This window comes from Crotalus tigris, unplaced genomic scaffold, assembly GCF_016545835.1.
Source record: "Crotalus tigris isolate CLP2741 ecotype Arizona unplaced genomic scaffold, ASM1654583v1 scf7180000024375.2447938, whole genome shotgun sequence".
Lineage (NCBI taxonomy): Eukaryota > Metazoa > Chordata > Lepidosauria > Squamata > Viperidae > Crotalus > Crotalus tigris.
In genome coordinates, this window is record NW_024100545.1 from 2,167,866 (window position 1) to 2,192,086 (window position 24,221).

Sequence of the window (24,221 nt, forward strand, 5' to 3'; positions counted from 1 at the left end):
AACCAACCAAATAAAGGTTGTTACAACCATTGTGTCATTACGGTAATCAAGATAGCTGTAGAACTCTAGAAGACATAAAGAGAACAATAGGGCAATAAAAGGGAATTTTAATTTTTGTTGATTGTTGTGCTTACACATATATACACTTCAATGCTTTTAATTCTCGCTATTCAATTCAATGATAGACATATATAAATATATATATGTCCTAGAAGACTTGCTTTCTTGAAACAGAAAAGTGGGTTGGGACAGCAGCGGAAGAATTGTGTAGGAGGAGGATGTAGCAACCGGCCATCCAGACTGAATTCCTTGAAAACTGCTGCCCAAGTGTCTTGGTGTCAAGCCGGCATGAGCACAGGAGAAGAGCAACAGAAGGGTTCAATATGGATAAGCCTTTAAGGCATGTAGCTTTTTCAGTTACTGTATTTCCTTCCTTCCTTAGTGGAATGTCCTCACTTGTTACCTCCTGAGGCGGTTCAACCTGAGGACAAGCTAGAAGTTGCTCCTGAGTTCCAGGCAGATGTTGAGAAAGAGAAGCAACTAATCCGAGAAGTAAGTTGGCCCTGTCCTCTGAACGCTGGTACAGGAAGGACGTTCTATGCTGAAGTTTTCCTCAATCTGATCTTCCAGATAGGTTAATTCACGTAAGCCCTAGCCAGCATGGCGGATTGAGAGCCATAGGGGTTTTCTAGTATAGACACCCTGTTAACTGACTTTTAGGGAATAACAAAATCACCCAACAAGGAAGCTGAATCATGAGGCTCTTTTCCCTTTGAAAACATACATTTCAAATTGATTCATTAAAGAAGTGTGTTGGTGCGGGTGAGGCTTCTACATCAGCCTGCAAAAAAGATGCTGCTACTTTGGGAGCTTAAAGATAAAAGTGATGGTGTCAATAAACTTCCCTGGAAATATTTTTTGAAGGTGGCATTATCTCTGAAAACAATTGTCCATAAGATCTCAGCTGTCTGTTTTTGTTTGTGAACTTCAAGATGTGGCATTTTGAGAAAACACAACTAAAAAAGAAGGCATTTCTGAAATATTGTTCACCGTTTTAACATTATTAAGGCATGGTTAACTATCTGTGGTCATTGGCTTAAGCTAGCTTTCCAGAAATAACTTATAATTTATAGCCCTGGAGATTCAAAGTGGTTTCCATACAAGAATAATGAAGGCTAATTATACTTAGCTTTAGGTTAGCGAAAACAAAGTCTGCCAAGGTCACAAAACTGAGCTTCTATAAAAGCCTCCACAACTAGGCATCCACTAAGTAAATTGGAATGCAAGTCTATAATTCCTGTTTTGTGCTTAAAAGATTTAAAGTCACTGTCAATCACAAACACATCCTCTAGTCTAGAAGGTAAGATAGGCTAGCAGTGTTTCTCAACCTTGACAATTTTAAGGCATGTGGACTTCAACTCCCAAAATTCCACAGCCAGCCAATGGAATTCTGGGAGTTGAAGTCCACATGCCTTAAAATTGTCAAGGTTGAGAAACACTGGGCTAGAGGATTTTGTATTATTTATTTTAATTAAATTTACCCTATATGCCACCCATCTCTTTCTACAAAGCAACTCTGGGTGGTTCAAAGATGCATTACAATAGATTGCCTTGGCTGATTTTCCTGCCATTTTCAGGAGTATGAGGAGAAGCTGGCCCAGCTGAAGGCAGAATATGAAGCTGAACAAGAATCTCGTTTCCGGCTTGAGGAAGACATCAGTGCCTTGAGGAATGCTTATGATCTGAAGTTCCACACTTTGGAAGAGAGTGACAGGAAAGAAGTGGGTACAAGTGGAACAGGTACATGTGAAAGGTTTTTGGGGTCTTACAGACAAGATTGTAGGTAAAGTAGGGATCAGCATGTGCACCAAACGTGATGCAGAATGTCGCCTTATTATAACAATTATTATATCATAATTAAAATGTAAATTTTCTTAGTTAGAAAATGTGCATAATTATTTATTATACATCTTGATCAAGACACAGTACCAATCCAAAAACAAAATAGTTACAAAATTCCACCCGTTAAAATGTGTTCATAACTTAATCAACCAGTAAAACCAATATTTAGAATTAAACAAATGCAACAACTTACATATTAAAAGGATGTCCTAAAATACTCCAGAACATGTGTGCATCCATGATTAATATAAAACTAACCATAACTTGGAAAGTACTCTTATTACTCTGAGTAGGGTAGAATAACCAAGCCTCATGCTAATCCACTAGTCAAATAAAATGGGTCATTAAAAACTATCACATTTGGAGAGATGAAGATAAGGAGAAGGCTGATTTCTAGATTTTCAGGCTTGAGACCTGAAATCCCAGAGCCCAGAGATTGCAATCCTGGAATGGCAAACTAAAAGACAATTTTGCCCCAGGGGAACACAAAGAACTAGCAGGAGGAAACAAGGCAGACAAATATAGGATTATGAATGGGGGGCTCTGATTGTAAACACCCATAGTTTGAACCATGTAGGGAGCCAGTGAAGAACTTGTAATGCAGGGCTTTTCAACCTTTTGACCCATTGTACCACTTTTAGGATATGGCAACATCTGAGTACCACCAGTCGCCTAGCAAGGTGTCAAAAACTTGATGACCCCCCCCAAAAGGAAAAAAGTGATGAAGTACAGGTAGTCCTCAACTTACAACAGTTCGCTTAGTGACTGTTCAAAGTTACAATGGCACTAAAAAAAGTGCCCCCCAAGCCACAGCTGAGCGAGACACCTGCCTGCCCACCTGATGGCACTCTTCCTCCTGTCCGAGGTTTCCATTGTTGTGAGCATTTCTGTTGAGGATTGGCAGCGGGGGTGGGGTGGGATGTGTGTGGTTTTTATTCCCCACGTCTGCTGGGTGGTTGCAGCAGGTTTTGGTCACTTCACATGACCCCATGCATCTGAATGTATATCACAAGACCCTGGAGATAAGGCAACATTCCAGCTGACTGGTGCTTCTTCAGGGCTCAGCAGAAGTGCCAGGATCAGCGCCGAGCTCCAGCTGGAGCCTGGCGCTGATCCTGGTGCTTCCAATGAGCCCTGACAGTCCCGAAGAAATGCCAATCAGCTGGAAAGCGGCACCGATCCCGGCGCTTCCGCTGAGCCCTGACAGCTCTGCAGCTCCAGCCATCACTCACTCAGGCTTGTGCGATGCTGCCACCGGTTCAGCTCATTCCTCTCCCCTGCTACCACTTTTCTAGGATGGTCGCGTACCACCTACCAGGTGCCAATGTACCACAGGTGGTACCCGTACCATTGGTTGAAAAGCCCTGTTGTAATGGAACAAAACACAAGAATAGCGTGAAAACCTCAGGCAGCCTGAACAGCACTGCTGTGGATTAAAGTCAGCGATGGAGAGACGAACTGAGAACACCTATCAGGAAACTACTATAGTAATTTTAAATGGAAACACCTGAAACAGAAATAAAGTCAGAGTGCCTTCTTCTGTTTAACTCCTCTTGCATCCTATGAATATTATGAAATGACAATTTGCAACTGTTTTACTGTAAGATCAGTAAATGGGTGCAAAGTCAGCTACTCATCTGTTAATGGGGAGAGGAAGGTAGAGAACTGTCCTGAGACAAACAGGAAAATAATGGCGAATGAGAAGGATAATGAAGCAGAAACTCAGCTATCTATATCTTGTCCCATTCAACCTGAGACAATAAGATCCAAGACGAAACTTCAATAAACAGTCTATCATGTATTGTCATCAGGGATTACAAAATTAGAGATTTTTTGTGGTGTGTGTGTGAGTGAGAGAGAGAGAAAGAGAAGGAGGGAGGGAGAGAGAGAGAGAGAGAGAGAGAGAGAGAGAGAGAGAGAGACTGCCTTCTTAATGACTAGCAAAAGCAGTAATATATTAAGGCAGTGTTATTCAACCTTGACAATTTTAAGGCATGTGGACTTCAACTCCCAGAATTCCTCAGCCAGCATTGCTGGCTGTGGAATTCTTGGAGTTGAAGTCCACATGCCTTAAAATTGTCAAGGTTGAGAAACACTGTATTAAGCAAAATATTAAAATTGAAGAATGTTTTATGCAAAGTAGAACAATATGCACACTTCCTCCAGACCATCTGGAACAAGATAGGATTAATTAATAATATGGATTCCAGAAAGAGACCCTAGTAGACGGTATAGTCACGTCTTAGATTTAATAAACATAACAGCAGAAAATTCCATGTCTGATATTTTAATATCTGTTCAAAAGTTCCAGAGAAAGTTGATAGGGCCAATGTTGTCTTGAGGCATGGCAAAACTCTTTATTTTGGGCAATGAACGGTAAGCTTCTGCGTGTGTATGTTGCGGCCCCCAAGCAGATTCCCTGTCATATTGCAGAAGCAGATTATGCTACCATCCTCTTGTTTTTACTGATTGCAGTTACCATCTGCTAACTCCTGAGTATTGCCTTTGCCAGCTGGGGAATATTTTCCCTGCCAACAGGAAGGTGGCTGGCTGACTCTTCGGAGCAGTAAGCCCAGTGTCCTCCCTCAGATTTTAGACGGTATTCTGGGGAGATCCAGTGGGTAGTTCTTGCTTTGGCTTTTGGAAGAGATGAACAGTGGAGTTTTTGGAGTAGCCAGAGGGCCCAAGGTTTTGCTCCAGTTAACTTTTACTTCTTTTACTACTGAGATCTTGTGAATCAAGATGATCCAGAGTGAAGGGCTGATGCTTATATGGCACCAGCTATGCCTTTAGTTTTCGTCCTTAATCCTAGAAAATCTATGGAAACTGTTGCGTCCTTGGCGGGAAAACAGACACGAGAAGCAGCTGGAGTTCTCAGGTTCTTTTATTCAGCGTTCAGCTTACAGGAAGATGGCTTCAGCTCAGCCCAAACGCCTCGCAGCCCCTTATATAGGCAACTCCCGGGTAAATGGGTTACTTTTCCCGCGCCAGCACCCGCGCATGCGCACGGCGCTGGCGACAGCCTGTCTGGTCCCGGGCAGCTTTGCACCTGCCCGGGACTGCCTGCAAACGCCCGAGCCGTTTGCAAAGGCTCGGGACATAACACCCCTTTCCCCCGGGCTAAAACTACTACCAACATACAGCATTTATTTTATATAACATTTTGCTCCCCAGTGCTCCCACTGTTTACTGGCCTTTGCCTTGCCAGCAATGTTATGTAGTCTTCTAGGTACTTGGGAGATTTCTTTGCTCTCTGTGACCTTCTTAGCTGTGGGTTACTGGCATAAGTCCCCTGACTGGAGGGAGGCGTGAGCCTATTCTCTCTATTGTGCCCTGGTGTCTTCCAAGGACTGTGCCCCGATGCCTGGCCTGCTTGCTTGCCCACCGGGCTCGTCAGGCCAGGGCTTCTGTTGCTTTGTGACCTGGTTGACCTGCCTAGCTGTAGACCCTCAGGCCCCTTGAAGTGATAGCCGCTGCTGGGCGTCTCTGTAGGACCTCCTAGGTCAGTCCAAGACCTGTCAGGGGGCTGTCCATTCCCTGAACCCCATTCTGTGTTTGGGCTCATGTGGGTTTCTGTACTCTCCCAAAACTCAGGTGTCCCCTGATTTGTGCTAGGGGTGTTGTAGTCGGGACTTGGTTCCTCGACTAGCTCTGTGTATGTTTGACCCCCTGTAGGATTTGGGGTAAGGTCAGGCCAACCTTGGGATTGTGTGCCAGCTCTCTTGCGGGGAATGATTTGTTGGGATGCCCCCGGGTATCCTCCGTGACTGGAGTGCTGTGTGATGTGTGTGGAAAGTGAGTATGCCCCCGGGGTGACTCCCTGGCTGGAGTAGGCGTGGATGCCTGTTGTGTGGGTAAGCTCCATGACTTCCTTTTCGGAGCAATTGCAGAATCTTGGGACGGGCCGTCTGTGGCTCCCTCAGTGGAGATGGGCAGTAACTCTTGCCCTTCCCTTTGCTCCAAAGGGTCCCCCTCCCCCCCTGGAAAAGACCCAGGAGTTTCAGCAGAAAAGTCCCGCCTAGAGCGGAGTTGGTCGATGTGCCGACGCAGGACACGACCGTTGTCCAGGGCAACCTCGTAGGAGAGAGGACCTGTGATCCTGGACACAGAAGCGGGGACCCATGTATGACCAGGCCCGTAATTGCGAGCCCAAACCGGGGCACCCACAAGTAGTTGTCTAGGTGCCCTAGGATGTGAGGTAGATGAAGGCAGTCTGTCCGGATGCAACCGGTCAAGTCTCGTAGTAAGTTGGCGCCCCCAACGAAGTTCAGCTGGACTTCTCCCTGTAGAAGTGGACGGTGTGGTGCGATAAGAAAGGAGAAAGTCAGCCAACCTGTGATGCCAGTCCCCGTAGGTGAGTCTCTTCAAGGCGTCCTTTGCGATGCGCACCATGCGTTCAGCCATACCGTTGGTGGACGGGTGAAAAGGCGCAGATGTGGCATGACGAATCAGGTTTGCCTGTAAGAAAGCTTGGAATTCGGAGGAGGTGAATTGAGGGCCGTTGTCAGACACAATGACATCTGGCAGCCCGTGTGCAGCAAAAATCCCCCTCAATACCTGAATAGTCTTTGCAGTGGTGGTGGTGAGACAGGCACAACCTCAAGCCATTTTGAATGGCTGTCAACAAGGACCAAGAAGAACTGGCCCTGAAAGGGCCCAGCGTAGTCAATGTGCACCCTAGACCATGGGGACTGTGTTTCCTCCCATTTATGCACAGGAGCTTGGGGCATCTCTGGGCGAGATCGTTGGCACATGTGGCATGCGTGTACCTTAGCCTCAATATCTTTATCTAAAGCAGGCCACCACAAGTGGCTGCGTGCAAGAGCCTTCATACGAACAATGCCAGGATGACCCTCGTGGAGGGATTCTAAGACCCTAGTCCTCATTGAGGTGGGAATGACAACTCTGTTTCCCCAAAGCAAACAACCCTGAGAAAGGGACAATTCGTTCCTTTTGGACCAGAAACTCTGAAACTCAGGACTAGGGCAGTGCTCAGGCCACCCGGACAGGACCCAGGAGCGGACACGTGAAAGTGTGTGATCTGTACCTGTTTCAGCGGTAACATCCCTGGCACTAAGAGGAAGCTCGGGCAAGGCTTGGATTGATAGAATGTTGACAGCTGGCGCGGGGTCAGCTTCTACTACTGGCAGAGGCAACCTACTGAGGCCATCAGCATGGCCCATTTCTTTCCCAGGCTTGTGGAGTAATGAAAAATCATATGCAGACAAAAAAATAGACCACCTAAGCATTCTAGGGGAAATGATGTGGGGAGTCTGCTTACGTGTGGTAAACAGTCCCAGCAGAGGCTTATGGTCAGTGAAGACCGTGAAATGCCTGCCATATAGAAAATCGTGGAATTTTTTAATTCCAGCAACAACAGCCAGAGCCTCCCTGTCTATCTGAGCGTAGTTGCGCTCGGCAGAAGACAATGTTCTGGAGTAGTATGCAATAGGAACCTGAGTTCCATCAGACCTGAGGTGACTCAGGACAGCTCCAACCCCGTAGGGGGATGCATCACAAGCGATGCACACAGGAAGAGACTCGTTGAAATGTGCAAGAACACTGTTAGAAGTGAGCAAGGCCTTGACTTCTTTAAAGCAAGCCTCATGTGCTTGTGACCACAGCCACACAGCTTGTTTGTCTAGTAGCCTGTGAAGAGGCTCAGCTACACTAGCTTTATGTGGAAGAAAAGAATTGTAGAAATTCAGGAGGCCTAGGAAGGCCTGAAGTTCGGCCTTAGACTTTGGCCTGGGTGCTTCTAAAATAGCAGTTAGTTTGGATTCAGCAGGATGAATCCCAGCAGCATCAATTTTGAATCCCAGAAATTCAGTAGAAGGCACCCCAATCTTGCATTTGTCTTTTCTGAGCTTAAGGCCTGATTTCCTGAATCTTAACAGGACAGCCCTAAGCCTTTCAGCTAGAATGTGTGTGGAGTCTCCTGCAATCAAGACATCGTCAAAGTAGGGGCAGACCCCTGGTATACCTCGTAGTGTGTTTTCCATTACGCTTTGGAAAATCCCAGGAGCGACATTCACTCCAAACTGCAGCCTTTTTACCTTAAAGGCTCCCCTGTGGGTCACAATGGTCTGAGCTATGGCAGCATCATCATCAACAGGCAGCTGTTGATATGCTTGAGCTAGGTCAAGCTTTGCAAAAACACGCCCCCCCTTGAGAGAGGCCAGGATGTGACTGACCACAGGAACAGGATAGGCATGTTGCTGCAATGCCTTATTGAGTGTGCATTTGTAATCAGCACAAATGCGAATGTCCCCATTTGCCTTTAGAGGCGTGACAATGGGGGTCTCCCATGGGCTGGAATCAACAGGTTCTAGGATTCCTTGTTGGATTAGTTTGTCTAATTCAGTGTCAATCTTACTTTTTAAAGCAAAAGGGACCCTTCTTGCTTTAATCCTAATGGGAGTGACAGTGGGGTCTAGCTTTAAGGACACAGGTGGTCCTTTGAATGTGCCCAGCTGGGGGCTGAAAACATCTGCAAATTCCTTGCAGACTTCCTGTAGGTCGAGTGTTTGTAAGCTGTTGAGTCCTGTGACGTGTATCCCCAGGGCCTCAAACCAATCGAGTCCTATGAGACTCGTTCTTTCACCCCCTACTACTAACAAGTCTAGTGGACCTTCAAAACTCTTGTATTGCACGTTAAGGGTGGCCTCCCCCTTAACACACACTCTTGAGTTCTGAAAATCAGTTAATACAATATCAGAAGGCCTTAACTTGGCCTTAGTCCCACTACTGGAACAAATCTTCCTAAATGTATGCAATGAAATGATGGAAAGGGCAGACCCTGTGTCTAGTTCCATAGATAATGGAACCCCTTGTAGCTTCACGTTGAGTGACAGCTTTTTCTTCATGGGCTTGTGTGTGCCTGTCCTACAAATGTTTCTACGCGAAGCGCAAAACCCTACCCTATTCTGGCTGGGGACTCTGGTACCCTTCAGGCGTTCTTCTTGAGGTTGTGCCTTTCGTCGGCCCAGACACACAGCTGCAATGTGCCCTTGTTTGCCGCATGCCCGGCAGGTAGCGGAGCGGAACTTGCAGTCGGTTCTCCTGTGGCGACCTCCACAGCCGATGCACTTGAGCGGAGCTGAAGAGCTTTCCTTCTGATTTTCTCCCTTCGCGGGGTGTAGACGGTCGACTTCTTCGTCCGGATCCTCCTCGGAGTTTCGTCGGACGTCTTCTTGGTGCACGGACGCACCCTCTGCACTGCTTCTGATCGGCCGCATGTTCTTGACGGCGCCGCCTGCTGCTTCTTCCGCGGTGGCTTCCCTTAAAGCGTCTTGGAAGGATAATTCTTCCTTAGCGAAAAGTCTCTGTTGTAGCTCTCGATGCCTCAACCCGCACACGAATCGGTCCCTCAGTCGTTCCTCGAGGTCCTTGAACTCGCAGGGCTTGGCGGCCTTCCGTAACGCGGCGATGTATTCCTTGGCTGACTCACCGGACCGTTGATCCCTCTGCTCGAAGGTGTGGCGCCATGAGATAACGGACACCTTGGGGTGAAAGTGGTCCTTCAGCAGCTTCTTCAGGTCTGCGTAGCTTACAGACTCTACTGGAACAGGTGCTGCAAGGTTTTCTGCGATTTCGAAGGCGTCTTGGCCGCAAGCGCAAAGCAGGGTGGCAGCCTTCAAGCTATCTTCCCTCACTTGGTTTGCCTTGAAGTAGTTCTCCATTCTGGATACGTAGGACTCCCACCGCTCTGGATGTGAGACGTCGAATTCCGCAAGCCTTCCGATTTTCGCCATCTTCGGATCTTCAGGAGACGGGTCTATCAGCCAGCCTACCCCCGAATGCGCACTGGATTGGCGGGCAGCTGCTGAGTCAACACCGTTCCTCTTCCGCCGCTCAGGACTCCTTGGGTAAGCTTACACTTTTTCCTTTCCAGGTAGTGCAAGGCATCCCACCTTCGTCGCCAGTGTTGCGTCCTTGGCGGGAAAACAGACACGAGAAGCAGCTGGAGTTCTCAGGTTCTTTTATTCAGCGTTCAGCTTACAGGAAGATGGCTTCAGCTCAGCCCAAACGCCTCGCAGCCCCTTATATAGGCAACTCCCGGGTAAATGGGTTACTTTTCCCGCGCCAGCACCCGCGCATGCGCACGGCGCTGGCGACAGCCTGTCTGGTCCCGGGCAGCTTTGCACCTGCCCGGGACTGCCTGCAAACGCCCGAGCCGTTTGCAAAGGCTCGGGACATAACAGAAACTGGTGTCTTGCAGGAGTTGTAGATCAAATTAAACTGCACAATAAACTACGGTAAACAAGATGGAAGTGCTGCTCTTTGGGTGGCTCCCAAACTCTGATCAAGGGCACTCACATAAAGCATATTACAATGCTCTATAAGTCACATGGATATAACCAGGATAGACTCTGGAAAGATGTTGTAATGAATCAGTGAGTTGTTAAACAGCATCACCATCTGTCTCTTCATAGAGACCTCAAAGCAGTGAGGAGGCCCAAAATATTTGTCTGGTCCCTCAGAGAGCTTAGCTGCATTTAATCTCTCAAATCAGTTCCAACCACAAAAGATTAACAGAGGTTTCTCCTAATGGCTTCTTCTTATTTTATCTCCATTTCCTGTTTGTTCTAGAAATGGCAGAGTCAGCTGAAGCTCTTTCTGACCAAGCTCCTTCGCCCCTCATCCCTGCTGCAGATATTGAATTATCAGCTAAGGTATTCTGCCAGACAGAACTCTTATGTTATAAAACAGCAAAGGAGAAGTGGGATTGTCTTTATGTCATCAATAGCAGAATGTTCACAAAGTGCTCTCACGTCAGATGAAGTAGATTTAGCAATACTGCATGCTTTGAGGAGAGAAAAATTGGGTTTTCTAATTATTGTAATTCTTAGTGCTTCAAAATGTTATAATATCTTGAGGGTAATCCTAGAATGCATTTACTCTATATAAGAGTTGCTTTTTTTTACAATTCATATTATTTACAAGGAAAACTTCCTTTAAATTCAATGCCGCAACCCCTACTGCCAGCAGAATTGGAGAGTTATCTCAAAACTACATCCAACAATGCTAAATTATTGCATTAAACTAATATCAATTAACAATAAAATGCATTTTATTGGGAGATGGAATATTAGATCTATCCCTAGCCTGGCTCTTCAGGCTTTCCAACAGTGTATCCATCACTATTTTAATCAAGCCCAATATCAGCTTTTTGAGGCAGACCAGATTAGGAAGCCAAAGTTATGAAAGCTTTTACTACTTTTATTATAAGGCTACAATCAGAGAATCTTGCAAGTCTGAATGTACCTCGCCCCTTTATCTTCAAGAGAACTTAGGCAGGATCAGGTTTTTCTCAAATTACATTTTCCCCTTGGACTCAGATTTCTTTTCTGTAATTCTTGTTTTGGTTGCAGCTCTTATACTTGTTCCTCAAGGTTATTGCTGTTGCCCTCTACTGTACATCCATCTGCCTTGCTGTTGGTCATCCTGTATCCTTCCACCTTTCAAGAGAGTTAGGTCTTTGCATCTTGTGTCCCAAGTATGATCATTTGACACTAGTCATTTGTGCCTCAATTGAAAACTCTGCAATTCTTTATTCTATACGCTTTTGGTTTGCTTTCTTGTGCTATCTATAGTATTCTCAAAAATTTTCTCTAACACCAGAGTTTAAAAGTGTCAGCATGCATTTTTTTCTGCCTCTTCAAAAATCTGATTTTTGTTCCCAGTGAGTGTCACAAGGGAAACTATTAGCTGCACAGCTCTGGTCTTTGTAGATGTAGATGCACCACAACATCAGAATATGTTTTCCATACTAGTTTCTGATCTATTTCTTCACTACTGATTTCTTGATGCTGATAGCTGGTCTTAAAGATAAGAAGCTGTTCATCACTTCAGTATCCTTCATTGTCAGTTCTAAGGATGGTAGCAGTACCTGTTGTCATTATTTTTATATTTTTATATGATTATAGTCATTTCTTACTGGACTGCTTGACTTTAATTGCTAGAGCTTGTGGATGATTTTTATTTTCTGCTCTCGGGTTAGAGCCATCAGCACAGCACACAAGTTATTGTTGTTTCTTTCTCCAGGTTTTAAACTGTGCACATCTTCCATCAGTACCCTTAATATTTATTCACCTACATGCTGAATATATAACAAACTAATACACAGTCTTGACTAACTCTTTTGCCAATCTGGAATCTTTGTTCTGCATGCTCTGTCTTGGCTGTGGTTTCCTGTCCTGGGTATAAGTTTCACATGAGGACAATGAAATGTTCTGGCACTCCTTATTTTGCTAAGCCTATTCCACATCTTGACACAGCCAACCCAATCCTTGTATTAGTAATAATACTGTCACTTTAATTTTTATGTAGTCTGGTGATATCAGCGCATAAGGCATCATTTTGGTTATTTGAAAGTTATTGAATATTAGCATCCTTTGATTGGCAGAAAGTAATACGTTATTCTCCTGCTTCACTTCTGTTACATAGATCATATAGTTCAACTAGATTTTTCTCTTTACTGTTTCTAACTTTGGCATTGTAGTCTCCAACCACAAGCAGCACATCTTGCTTGCAAGTTCTATTTCAGATTGGACTTGACCATAAAACCTGTTAATCTTCTTTTCTTCTGCATCATCGGTTAAGCATAAATTTGGACCATCGTAAGTGCAAGCTTTGCTGTATTCTTTCTGACTATGAAAGAAATTCCAATCTTTTTGTGTTTTTTGTGCCTTGAGCACTAAACTGTACGGTTCTCTGACTGAAAGGGTCCAAGTCCACCCCATTGATGTGTAATATATTCATGTCTAGCTGATTCATTTCATCTTTTACTGTGTTAAGCTTCTTACATTCCCTGTAAGAGTATATGATAAAGTATAGGTTTGCGAGTGCCTTCTCCGACATATGTAATTATATCTTTGCTGTTGTCATTAAAATAATCCTCTACCTCCCAGAAGCTCCCTTTAGGACAGCTATCCAATGTAGGTATCTACTTGCTTTAGCTGAACAGTTGAAATGACCTTCAAGCCTTAGGTATAAATACTCCCAGCATTCTTCACTCATCGCTTCCAAGAAAAACACCTTTCCCACTAGCTCTGATGAGACAGCATAGCAAGACTTGAGGGGGACTCAGATGTTAGCCTTGTGAAGCTCAGTGGGACTTTTCCTTCATGTCTATTTCTTGTTATTGTGCCATATCTGTAATCAGACGTTGGCAATCATGTTGGCGATCCTGTTTTTATCAGCAGCTGCACGAAAAAGTGCTGCTGAGTTTTGTCCAAACCAGTCCCTTAGATTTTGAAGCCACGATGTTCTTCTTCTGCCTGGACCTCGTTTGCCTTCAATCTTTCCCTGGAGGATTAAATGGAGTATGCCGTATTTTTCTGGGTGTCGCATCACATGTCCGAAATATTCTAACTTTCGTTTGATGATTTCCCTTGGCTTTCCCAGGTGGCTTATCACTTCCTCATTTATGATCTTGTCAACCTAGTTTATATGTAATAGCTGCCTGTAAATCCACATTTCAAATGCTTCTAGTCTCTTCAGGTGGCCTTCTGTCAGAGACTAACTCTCTACTCCATAGAGTAGGATAGAACCTGACAAGCCTGATTTTCAATCTTAGACTTATGTCGTGACTGCAGAAGACCTTTTTCATTTTGAAGAATGTTGTTCAAGCTTTCTCTATCCTTGTCTTTACTTCAGTGGTCATGTCCCAGCTTTCATGTAAATTAGAACCGACCATGTGTATTTAGGGTTGTCCAATCCTAAGTGTGTCTTCCAAATTAGGGCCATCAGATCTGGATTGCAAAAATTCAAATTACTCCTAGTTGGCAGCAAATAATTTGTGATGTACATATCTCTTTGTAGACCTGCTGGTTATCTGAATTTTTACTATATCTAGTAGCCCTAACAAAGAAATCTCCATTCCAATAAATTGGGCTTACTTCCTAAGTGTGCACTGGTGTCACATTGTGATAAACTTACTTATCCTTAATTGGGAATAAATCCAATTGAAAGAAATAATTTCTTCAACATGAATATTTTTGTGTAATTATGCTGGAATCCTAAATACACATACCACTTAAAATAGTTTATTTTTCAGTAAATATATTAGCATATGCTTCAAATACTGCTGATGTACATTCATTTTGATTGCTGTAAGACCAGCAGTTGGTGCCGTCCAGATATTATTTACTTCAATTTTTATCAGGCCAAGCCAATGACAAAGGATCACAGGAGTTAAAGATATCTAGATTTTTTATCTCTATGTATGCATCGATGTATTACCATAGATCTATGTTGTCAGTGTAGACTGATGTCATCTAGTAGCTCTGAACTGACCTAGTTGGCAGAGGGGGAAGATGTGTGCATATGCCAGAGGGGAGGGGCACCTTGAAAATGCTCCATCCTAGTCTGATTCTGATTAAACGAACATTGTGAGGTCAACAGCTGAATGGCTTTTCGTTTTGGAGCATCTTCAACACGTACAGAGGGAATTTTTTGCTCTTTCTTTCCTCTTGCAGAACATTTGGGTTGGGCTGAAGTCTGACAACATCAAAACCAAGGGTAATAGGAAGCAGCTGCTGTATGCTCATGTTCCAATCAGCTTTGACTTTAGACTTAATTCTACATGTCTAGAATTTTGTCCCATTTTCTTTTTTGGAGGCACTTTGAAAATAAAGGGTTACCCAGGTTTCTATCCATCAGACCTAATATAAATTCTCAATTGCTGTCTCCCATGTTCTGTTGTACTCAGGAGTCCAATATAGAGGAGTCACCTGCTCCCCTAGTGGACCAGCAGGTGAGGAAAGTTTTCCGACCAGACACACCTGGGACCGATGTAGTTGAAGATGTTCTTATTCCTATGAACCAGCAGCAAGTACTTGCCAGGTCAGTGACTGAGAAGACCGACAGGGATTAAAAGAATGGTGTTTATGAATGCCTCTTGTTGCTATTTGAAAGAAAAACAATTCAGCTTTATATATATATATATATATATATATATATATATATATATATATATATATATATATATATATATATATATATATCTCCTTAATAGTTATAAAAATACGAATCCCGGGCATATTATTCAATGATGCAATCTTTGATCTCCGGGAAGAGTATACTCCAGTTATTTATTGTTAAAACAACATTTAAAACAATAAAAAGTTATATACAAAAATTAAAACAACTTAGCTTTCGCTGGTCCTCTGCCAGCGTCCTCAGAGTGGGGCTTAGGGGGTGGGAAGTTCTTTTTATCCCCTTGCTGATCCAATTGCCTACTCATTGCCCTAGTGACAGGGCCACTCTTCCTGATTGCCTGTGACAGCCTTGCCTGTTCCGCCCTCTCTTTTTTGCACTCTAACATTGTATTTTCTTGCTTTGTCATCCTTGTGCTGTCTCCCCCTCCCTGCGCTGTTATCATTAGCACACTCTCCAATCCTCCTCCTTATCCAATGCAAGGTGCTTCCTCCGACTCGGCACTACCCGAATCCTGTTGAGCTGATGATCTGCCTGCCGTTTTTGCATACCATTGCTGGTTTCTATTTCAACTCCCTCCTCCAACCCCCCTCCTCTCCCAGCTTGCCGATTCATGCACCCTTTGTTATCCATTCCTGTCATCCTTCCCCCCCCTTCCTTCAACCCTCCCACCTGTTGATTAACATATTGCTCCTGCCTTTCATCGACCATTCTTATTGATGTTCTCTTCCTCAATATCTTTTCCTTCCTGATCCGCTGCTCTACCTACTGTTCCTGTTTACCCTCCTCCCCCACTGTCCATCTTCTCCTCTCCAATGTCCTCCCCATCATCTGCTGACTTGCCTGTTGTTCATCCATTTCTGTCCATCCTCTCTTTTCTAGCATTCCTCCTCCTCTAACCTGCCATCCTACATGCTGTTCCCACATGCCAACATCCATTCCTATTAAACCCTCCTTCTCAAGCTTTCCTCCCCCCCAATCTGCCGTCCTGCCTGCTATTCTTATCTGCCCTTCTCCTTTCCTGTCAGTCCCCCCCTCTCCTGTTTCCTCCCCCCCTCTCCAATTCACTGCTCCGTTTGCTGTTACTTCCAGCATTCTTCCTTCCCTTACCTGCTGTCCTACGTACTGTTCCCATCTACCAACCTGCGTTCCTGTTGGACTCTCCTTCCCAAACTTCCCCCCCCCCAAAACTGCGGTCCTGCCTATTATTCCTGCCTGCCCTTCTCCATTCCTATCCACCCCACCCTCTCCTATTTCCTCCCCCCCTCTAATCTGCAGTTCTCCCTGCTGTTCCTGGCTATTCTCCTCCATTCTTACTCCCTTCTCAAATATCCCCTCTCCATCCATGAATGTGCTTTCAATCTTACGTGCCTCATTTTTTCTGTTCTTTTCTCTCTCCCCTTCTCTTTTGATCAGTCCCCTGGGGTCGGGCATACCCCTCCCCCGTATTCTGGGCCGTACGATCAATTCCGCTGTTCCCAAGAGTCTTCCCTGATCCCCCTCTCCTTGCAATCCCCCATCATATCCACCTCCTCTTCCTTTACTACCCTTACCTGTCTGTGACCCTAATGTTCCCTCATCTGTCCCCACCTGTGATGTGTCTATGGGATCCTCCCTATGTCTAGTTATGTAGTGAATACCCCCCCCCCACCAGTTCTGGTTTCGCCTCTGACAATCGGCATCCGTCTCTTGACATGCTCTTCCTGCACTCTTAGTGCCTGGTACGCCGAGGGCAGTTCTATACATCGGTTGATGGAGTCTGTGTTGGAGAACCAGGCCTCCTTTAGTAAACGTCCTCCTTTGGAGGCGTCCTGGGCAATGGCTTCTGCCTCCTTGAAATCAAAAGAATGTCCGGTATTAATCATGTGCGTCCATATTTGAGAGTATTGCTCCTGCCTTCTGACAGCCAATTTATGTTCATGTATCCTAGTTTTTATTCGTTTGGCTGTCTCCCCCGTATAATTACATTGGCAGTCTTTGCAATGCACTCTGTATACGACCGCTGATCTTTCTTCCTTCGGCAATGGCTCTTTAGAGCGCATGACTTTCATCCGGAGTGTTTGATCAGGCCGGTGAGCAACTTTAATATTATAAGGTGCCAATATGCACGCTGTTGCTTCCGATACTCCCTGGACATATGGTATTGTTGTTCGGGCCATTGTCCCTGGATCATTCGGTGCCCTGCGGGGTTCTTGACGTTTGCTGTATCTCCGAATGAAGCTAGTTGGATAGCCATTCCACTTACACACTTGATAAAGATGTGCACGCTCCCTCTGCTTAGCCCTCCTGGTGTTACAGTGCGTGTCTATGAGTGCAAATAATGTTCTAACGCATGAGATCTTATGGGCTGCTGGGTGATTGCTCATATAGTGCAACATCCTGTCGGTGTGAGTGGCTTTTCTATACACCGTCGTATGGAGGGCACCATTGATTTGACGTGTAACCAAAACGTCTAGGAAGGCCAAGCTGCCATTGGCCTCCTCCTCCGCTGTGAATTGTATATCCGGAAATATTGAGTTGAGTTTCTCCATAAGGGCAGTTTTTCTTGCCCGTTTGACGATGCCGAAAGTATCGTCCACATACCTGGCCTAAAACTCTGGTTGATAGTCGGCCATGGCCCTGCTTTCCAAACACTGTAGGACCGCCTCTGCAATGACCCCCGAAATGGGGGATCCCATTGGCGTGCCCTTAATTTGTTCATATATTGTTCCTTGGAATATGAAATACGTTTTCAAGCATAGCCGTAGTAACCTGACAACATCTTCTGTCCCAAGGGAACTTTGACTCCGTAGTCCTTTCAGTTGTAGTAGATCTTTTATGGTCGTCATGGCCAATTCTTGCGGGATGGACGTGAATAGCAATGTTAATCGCTATGTGAATAGCACTGTAACACCAGGAGGGCTAAGCAGAGGGAGCGTGCACATCTTTATCAAGTGTGTAAGTGGAATGGCTATCCAACTAGCTTCATTCGGAGATACAGCAAACGTCAAGAACCCCGCAAGGCACCGAATGATCCAGGGACAATGGCCCGAACAACAATACCATATGTCCAGGGAGTATCGGAAGCAACAGTGCGCATATTGGCACCTTATAATATTAAAGTTGCTCACCGGCCTGATCAAACACTCCGGATGAAAGTCATGCGCCCTAAAGAGCCATTGCCGAAGGAAGAAAGATCAGCGGTCGTATACAGAGTGCATTGCAAAGACTGCCAATGTAATTATACGGGGGAGATAGCCAAATGAATAAAAACTAGGATACATGAACATAAATTGGCTGTCAGAAGGCAGGAGCAATACTCTCAAATATGGACACACATGATTAATACCGGACATTCTTTTGATTTCAAGGAGGCAGAAGCCATTGCCCAGGACGCCTCCAAAGGAGGACGTTTACTAAAGGAGGCCTGGTTCTCCAACACAGACTCCATCAACCGATGTATAGAACTGCCCTCGGCGTACCAGGCACTAAGAGTGCAGGAAGAGCATGTCAAGAGACGGATGCCGATTGTCAGAGGCGAAACCAGAACTGGTGGGGGGGGGGTATTCACTACATAACTAGACATAGGGAGGATCCCATAGACACATCACAGGTGGGGACAGATGAGGGAACATTAGGGTCACAGACAGGTAAGGGTAGTAAAGGAAGAGGAGGTGGAGATGATGGTGGATTGCAAGGAGAGGGGGATCAGGGAAGACTCTTGGGAACAGCGGAATTGATCGTACGGCCCAGAATACGGGGGAGGGGTATGCCCGACCCCAGGGGACTGATCAAAAGAGAAGGGGAGAGAGAAAAGAACAGAAAAGATGAGGCACGTAAGATTGGAAGCACATTCATGGATGGAGAGGGGATATTTGAGAAGGGAGTAAGAATGGAGGAGAATAGCCAGGAACAGCAGGGAGAACTGCAGATTAGAGGGGGGGAGGAAATAGGAGAGGGTGGGGTGGATAGGAATGGAGAAGGGCAGGCAGGAATAATAGGCAGGACCGCAGTTTTGGGGGGGGAAAGTTTGGGAAGGAGAGTCCAACAGGAACGCAGGTTGGTAGATGGGAACAGTACGTAGGACAGCAGGTAAGGGAAGGAAGAATGCTGGAAGTAACAGCAAACGGAGCAGTGAATTGGAGAGGGGGGGAGGAAACAGGAGAGGGGGGGACTGACAGGAAAGGAGAAGGGCAGATAAGAATAGCAGGCAGGACGGCAGATTGGGGAGGAGGAAAGCTGGAGAAGGAGGGTTTAATAGGAATGGATGTTGGCATGTGGGTACGGCATGTAGGACGGCAGGTCAGAGGAGGAGGAATGCTAGAAAAGAGAGGATGGATAGAAATGGATGAACAACAGGCAAGTCAGCAGATGATGGGGAGGACATTGGAGAGGGGAAGATGGACAGTGGAGGAGGAGGGTAAACAGGAACAGCAGATAGAGCAGCGGATCAGGAAGGAAAAGATATTGAGGAAGAGAACATCAATAAGAATGGTCGATGAAAGGCAGGAGCAATATGTTAATCAACAGGTGGGAGGGTTGAAGGAAGGGGGGGAAGGATGACAGGAATGGATAACAAAGGGTGCATGAATCGGCAAGCTGGGAGAGGAGGGGGGTTGGAGGAGGGAGTTGAAATAGAAACCAGCAATGGTATGCAAAAACGGCAGGCAGATCATCAGCTCAACAGGATTCGGGTAGTGCCGAGTCGGAGGAAGCACCTTGCATTGGATAAGGAGGAGGATTGGAGAGTGTGCTAATGATAACAGCGCAGGGAGGGGGAGACAGCACAAGGATGACAAAGCAAGAAAATACAATGTTAGAGTGCAAAAAAGAGAGGGCGGAACAGGCAAGGCTGTCACAGGCAATCAGGAAGAGTGGCCCTGTCACTAGGGCAATGAGTAGGCAATTGGATCAGCAAGGGGATAAAAAGAACTTCCCACCCCCTAAGCCCCACTCTGAGGACGCTGGCAGAGGACCAGCGAAAGCTAAGTTGTTTTAATTTTTGTATATAACTGTTTTTATTGTTTTAAATGTTGTTTTAACAATAAATAACTGGAGTATACTCTTCCCGGAAATCGAAGATTGCATCATTGAATATATATATATATATATATATATATATTTCACAGTGGAAATAAATTAGACAAATGGGGGCAAATTAGAGTCTCACTCTTAACTATTCCTAGGCTTGATTATTCTGAAATTGTGCAATATTTAAATTTGGTATCTTCTTCCCAATGTCTCCCTAGGTATTTAGTATTCTAACTTGGAATTAGGTATTCTAGATTGGAATCAATGCTGGGCAGAAGAGGTGCAACTGATTAGACAATATGGAATAAGGGTTGATGCTGGCTATCAGCTTCGCTGTTTCCAAGAAAAGTTGGATCAATTCAGGGAAGTCATGGAGCTAAATGCTTATTAGACTTATTAGACCTCTGAAGGCCGTCTGCTGACCTATGGCAGACATGTCAAACACAAGGTCTGGGGGCCGGATGCAGCCCACGAAGTGGTTTCATGTGACCCATGAAGCCATCCTGGAAACAGTGAGGGAATGGCCCCCTCAGCCTTGGCCCTGGCCCAGGCCGGCCAGGAGCCAATGTACAATTTTGTGGTGGCCATCTATGCTGAAACACATTCAGCCTTAACTCCACAAGGCCATCTGGAAACAGCGAGGAACCAGCCCCTGCTGTGTCAGCCCCGCCCCCTGGGTGCATCCTGGGGAGGTGTCACCCTTTGTGAGGAATGAAGAAATGGACCATGCCTTGGCGCTTGCCCCGGTCCCACCTCCTTCTGCCAGAGACCCTCAGATTTGTCCCACTCCTGCCCAGGGCCCCATAGGCACCCTTGACGTGAATGATGTAAAGCTGGCCATGCCCACCCAGTAGGCCACACCCACTCCATCCACGCCCACCCAATAGGCTGCACCCACCCTGGCCACACACCCCAGCCCCCCCCCCAGGGCAACCGCAATGCTGATGCGGCCCTCAATGAAATTGAGTTTGACATCCCTGGCCAATGGCTTCCTTGTGCAGCTGGCTGGCCATTGTAAAAACAGGGTGCTGGAGTAGATAGGCCAGGCATCCAATCCAGCACAGCATTGCTTATGTACTTACGTTATCAAGAAAAATTAAGAACCTTCACACTAGTCTTGGTTTGCAATGCATGAGGCTCCCAAGTACATGAGGCAGACCTCTTTTCCTTTGATGTTGGGGAACGCTCTCTTGCAGATTTTCTCTGTAAACCTATTGTAGGATGTTTCTGAACATTGACTGAAGAAAATGGGCAAGCATATGAGAAGATTCATTCTACTTACAGCTCAGCCAATCTTGGGGTCCTGACATACATATCAATATAATGGCTGCTAGTACCTGAGCATTCTCAGCAATCCAGATTTATACCAAAGTGCTAGCTAAAAATAGATGTGCATCACATATAAAAGGTGTCTATAGGCCTTCAGCACCCTTTAAGGGGAATGCTGCATCTTTATTCACATGATGGGGGGTGTGAGATTCTTAACTGATCATTTTTGCTCAGGCTTCAGCAGAGGAAAAGAGGAGGGAGGTGGGGCCTCCTTCTCCCTTGCCATGTTCAGAATAACAGGTCATGGCTTTGCTCCGATTCATTAAAAGAGGACCTTTAAAAATCAACAAGAGGGGATAGACATACTGCTGTTTGAATGAGATGTGCAACTTTCACCTAATTTCATTGATCAATTAGATCACATCTCTGGTTAAAAAGAAACTTTTCCTTCTCTAATGTTAGAGAGATAAGAGGAGGGTGAGAAGAGAAGAGAAAAAATGGGGGGGGGTGGAAAAAAGAGAGGGAGAAAAGAAGCAGGACCTCCCATTTTGGGCTCTGCCTTTTCTACTGCTATCTTTTGGCTCTTGCCTTAGAGTGCTATTTGACTTCTGAAGGATTACAGCTCTGGGAGTGAAAACAGATGCCCATCGTTAGGATCTTTCCTCCTTTGCACCTAACTACAGCATAAACCTACCCCGACAGAATCTATTTTCTGCAGCATCCCCCTGATGTTACTGTGTTGGTCTCTTTCTCAACCTATGAGTGAGGCAGACTGAAATAATTCTCAGCTGCACGAGGGCTAAAATAGAGTTCCCCCTTATTTTGCCACCATCCAAGGGCAGCCCCACAATGCGTAAACCCATTATACTTTAGGTCACTGTAGTGACTTGAACAAGCAGCAGTGCAAGCAGGATAGGGGATGGCAGCAATAGATACTGTCAATTTCATGTCAGTATAATTTTCTGCCAACTCGAAAGCGAACGGGTAGCACCACTTAATGCTGCCTTGGTGAACTGCTCTTACTCATATGCTAGTTCATTCACTTCCAACCTATCCATTTGGAGTTGCTGAAATATTTTGCGGCCTCAAGATCAGTAACAAAAGTCACTGAAATGGTAAAACAACTTGCCTGCCATCTTCGACTTTTTCCCCGCCGTGGGTGGTCCAGTCCTAGTGGGTTTTTCCATGGCACAGCACAGAGACTGCAGACTGCAGACTTCAGGGGTTCTCGTGGTAGAAAGGATCCCTGAGTTTAGAAATGGTTTTAAAAGACGTGCCTAAAGCTTAGATGAATCTCTGTGGCCTCTTAGACTGCAGATGCTAGAGCAGCAGGTGGTTGGAGGAGAACAGGCCAAGAACAAAGATCTGAAGGAAAAGCATACACGTCGGAAGAAAATTGCAGATGAACGGAAGCAGCAGCTGCTGGAGGCTCTGCAGAAATCCGATGAGGACAGCAGCGACTGGGTCCTACTCAACGTCTATGACTCTATCCAGGAGGAAGTGCGAGCCAAAAGTCGATTGCTGGAAAAGATCAAGGAAAAGGTGATTTCTTCCCCTTCTGAAGCAGTTAGATGCATCTGTACTTTTATTATTTCCAGTCCATTTCCAGTATGAAATGGCTGGAAGTGCACAAGTTTTAAAATCTCCCTTTTTTAAGCACTGGTTTTCAACATATAGGTCGGGACCCATAAGCAGACTTCATTGGTCCTGATCCATGTGTTGGGCTACACCAGTTGGACTGTCATTCTTCTCTGTCTAGGCTTGTTTGTTTAAGAAGCATCATGTTTTTCATGGCCATATGTTCCAGATGCCCAGTTGTCAAGTGCAAAGTGATGTTTCTCTATGTAAAGCCAATCTTCTGATAGCTTCTGATAAGGACAGCACATTTGTATTTTCTTAAACCTTGCAGTTCTTCTCAAGAGAAAAGCCAGCCACTTTGATTTAGAGAATTGATATCTATCTGTTAGTATTACGTTCAGATGTTTATCTTTTGGCTTTTTACATGGTGATGCTGCGTGGCCATTGTCTTACCCCGAATGGAACATATATTACATTTATTATAAAATAATTATTATACTTTTACCCAACGATTCTGTCCTTCCCAGCTGCGGGTAGCTGAGACTGAAATCAAAGATCTACATTCAGAGTTTGAATTGGAAAGGATTGATTATCTGGCCACCATCCGCCGCCAGGAGCGGGAACTCCTGCTTTTCCAGCAGCTCCTGGACCAAGTGCAGCCTCTAATACGACGGGACTGCAGTTATAGCAATTTTGATAAAATCAAGCGGGAGTCCACCTGGGATGAGGAATCGGGCTCCTGGAAAATCCCAGAGCCTATTACTCAGAAGACCAGCCTCCCTGCAGGTAAGAGAAGCTCCAGGTACTGCGATATCCTCTGGATAGAATTGCTCCAGACTCCCAACGCAGGCAAGGAAGAACTCCCTAGACTATGCAAATGCACCCCACCAATTCCCTGGCCTAATTGATACAGTACAGATAGTCCTCGACTTACAACAGTTGATTTACAACGGCACTGAAAAAAGTGACTTACGACCATTTTTCACACTTAGGATTATTTCAGCATCCCCCATGGTCAAATGATCAAAATTCAGACGCTTGACAACTGACTCATATTTATGACGGTTGTGGTACCCTGGGGTCACGTGATCACCTTTTGCAACCACCTGACAAGCAACGGGGAAGCCGGATTCACTTAACAACTGTGTTCCTAACTTAACAATTGCAGTGATTTCTTGCCAACTGTGGCAAGAAAGGCCATAAAATGGGGCAAAATTTACTTAATAAATGCCTCACTTAACAACAGAAATTTTGGGCTCAATTGTAAATTGAGGACTACCTGTATGCTAATCCCAAATATGAACTACTTGGCTTTGGCTTGGTTTACTGGGCGAATGTGGCCACTGAGGATTGTAAACTGTGATTTAAGACAATCTAGCCAGTTAGGATTTATTCAAATAATAGCAATAGCACTTAGACTTATATAGCGCTTCACAGTGCTTCATAGTCCTCTCTAAGTGCTTTACAGTCAGCATGTTTCCCCAACAATCTGGGTTCTCATTTTACCGACCTCGGAAAGA

The 24,221-nt window shown here is 45.3% G+C and overlaps 1 protein-coding gene across 2 annotated transcripts in view; it reads left to right on the plus strand.

Moving 5' to 3' along the window:
* The window catches only part of KIF17 (kinesin family member 17), a 44,375-nt gene that overhangs the window by 14,332 nt on the left and 5,822 nt on the right, over positions 1-24,221 (plus strand). For both annotated transcript variants that reach the window (XM_039328297.1, XM_039328296.1), the window contains exons 6-11: positions 443-552; positions 1,638-1,800; positions 10,495-10,577; positions 14,618-14,751; positions 22,434-22,665; positions 23,229-23,487. In XM_039328297.1, the coding sequence (XP_039184231.1) occupies positions 443-552; positions 1,638-1,800; positions 10,495-10,577; positions 14,618-14,751; positions 22,434-22,665; positions 23,229-23,487 (981 nt within the window). The remainder of the gene's footprint in view (positions 1-442; positions 553-1,637; positions 1,801-10,494; positions 10,578-14,617; positions 14,752-22,433; positions 22,666-23,228; positions 23,488-24,221) is intronic.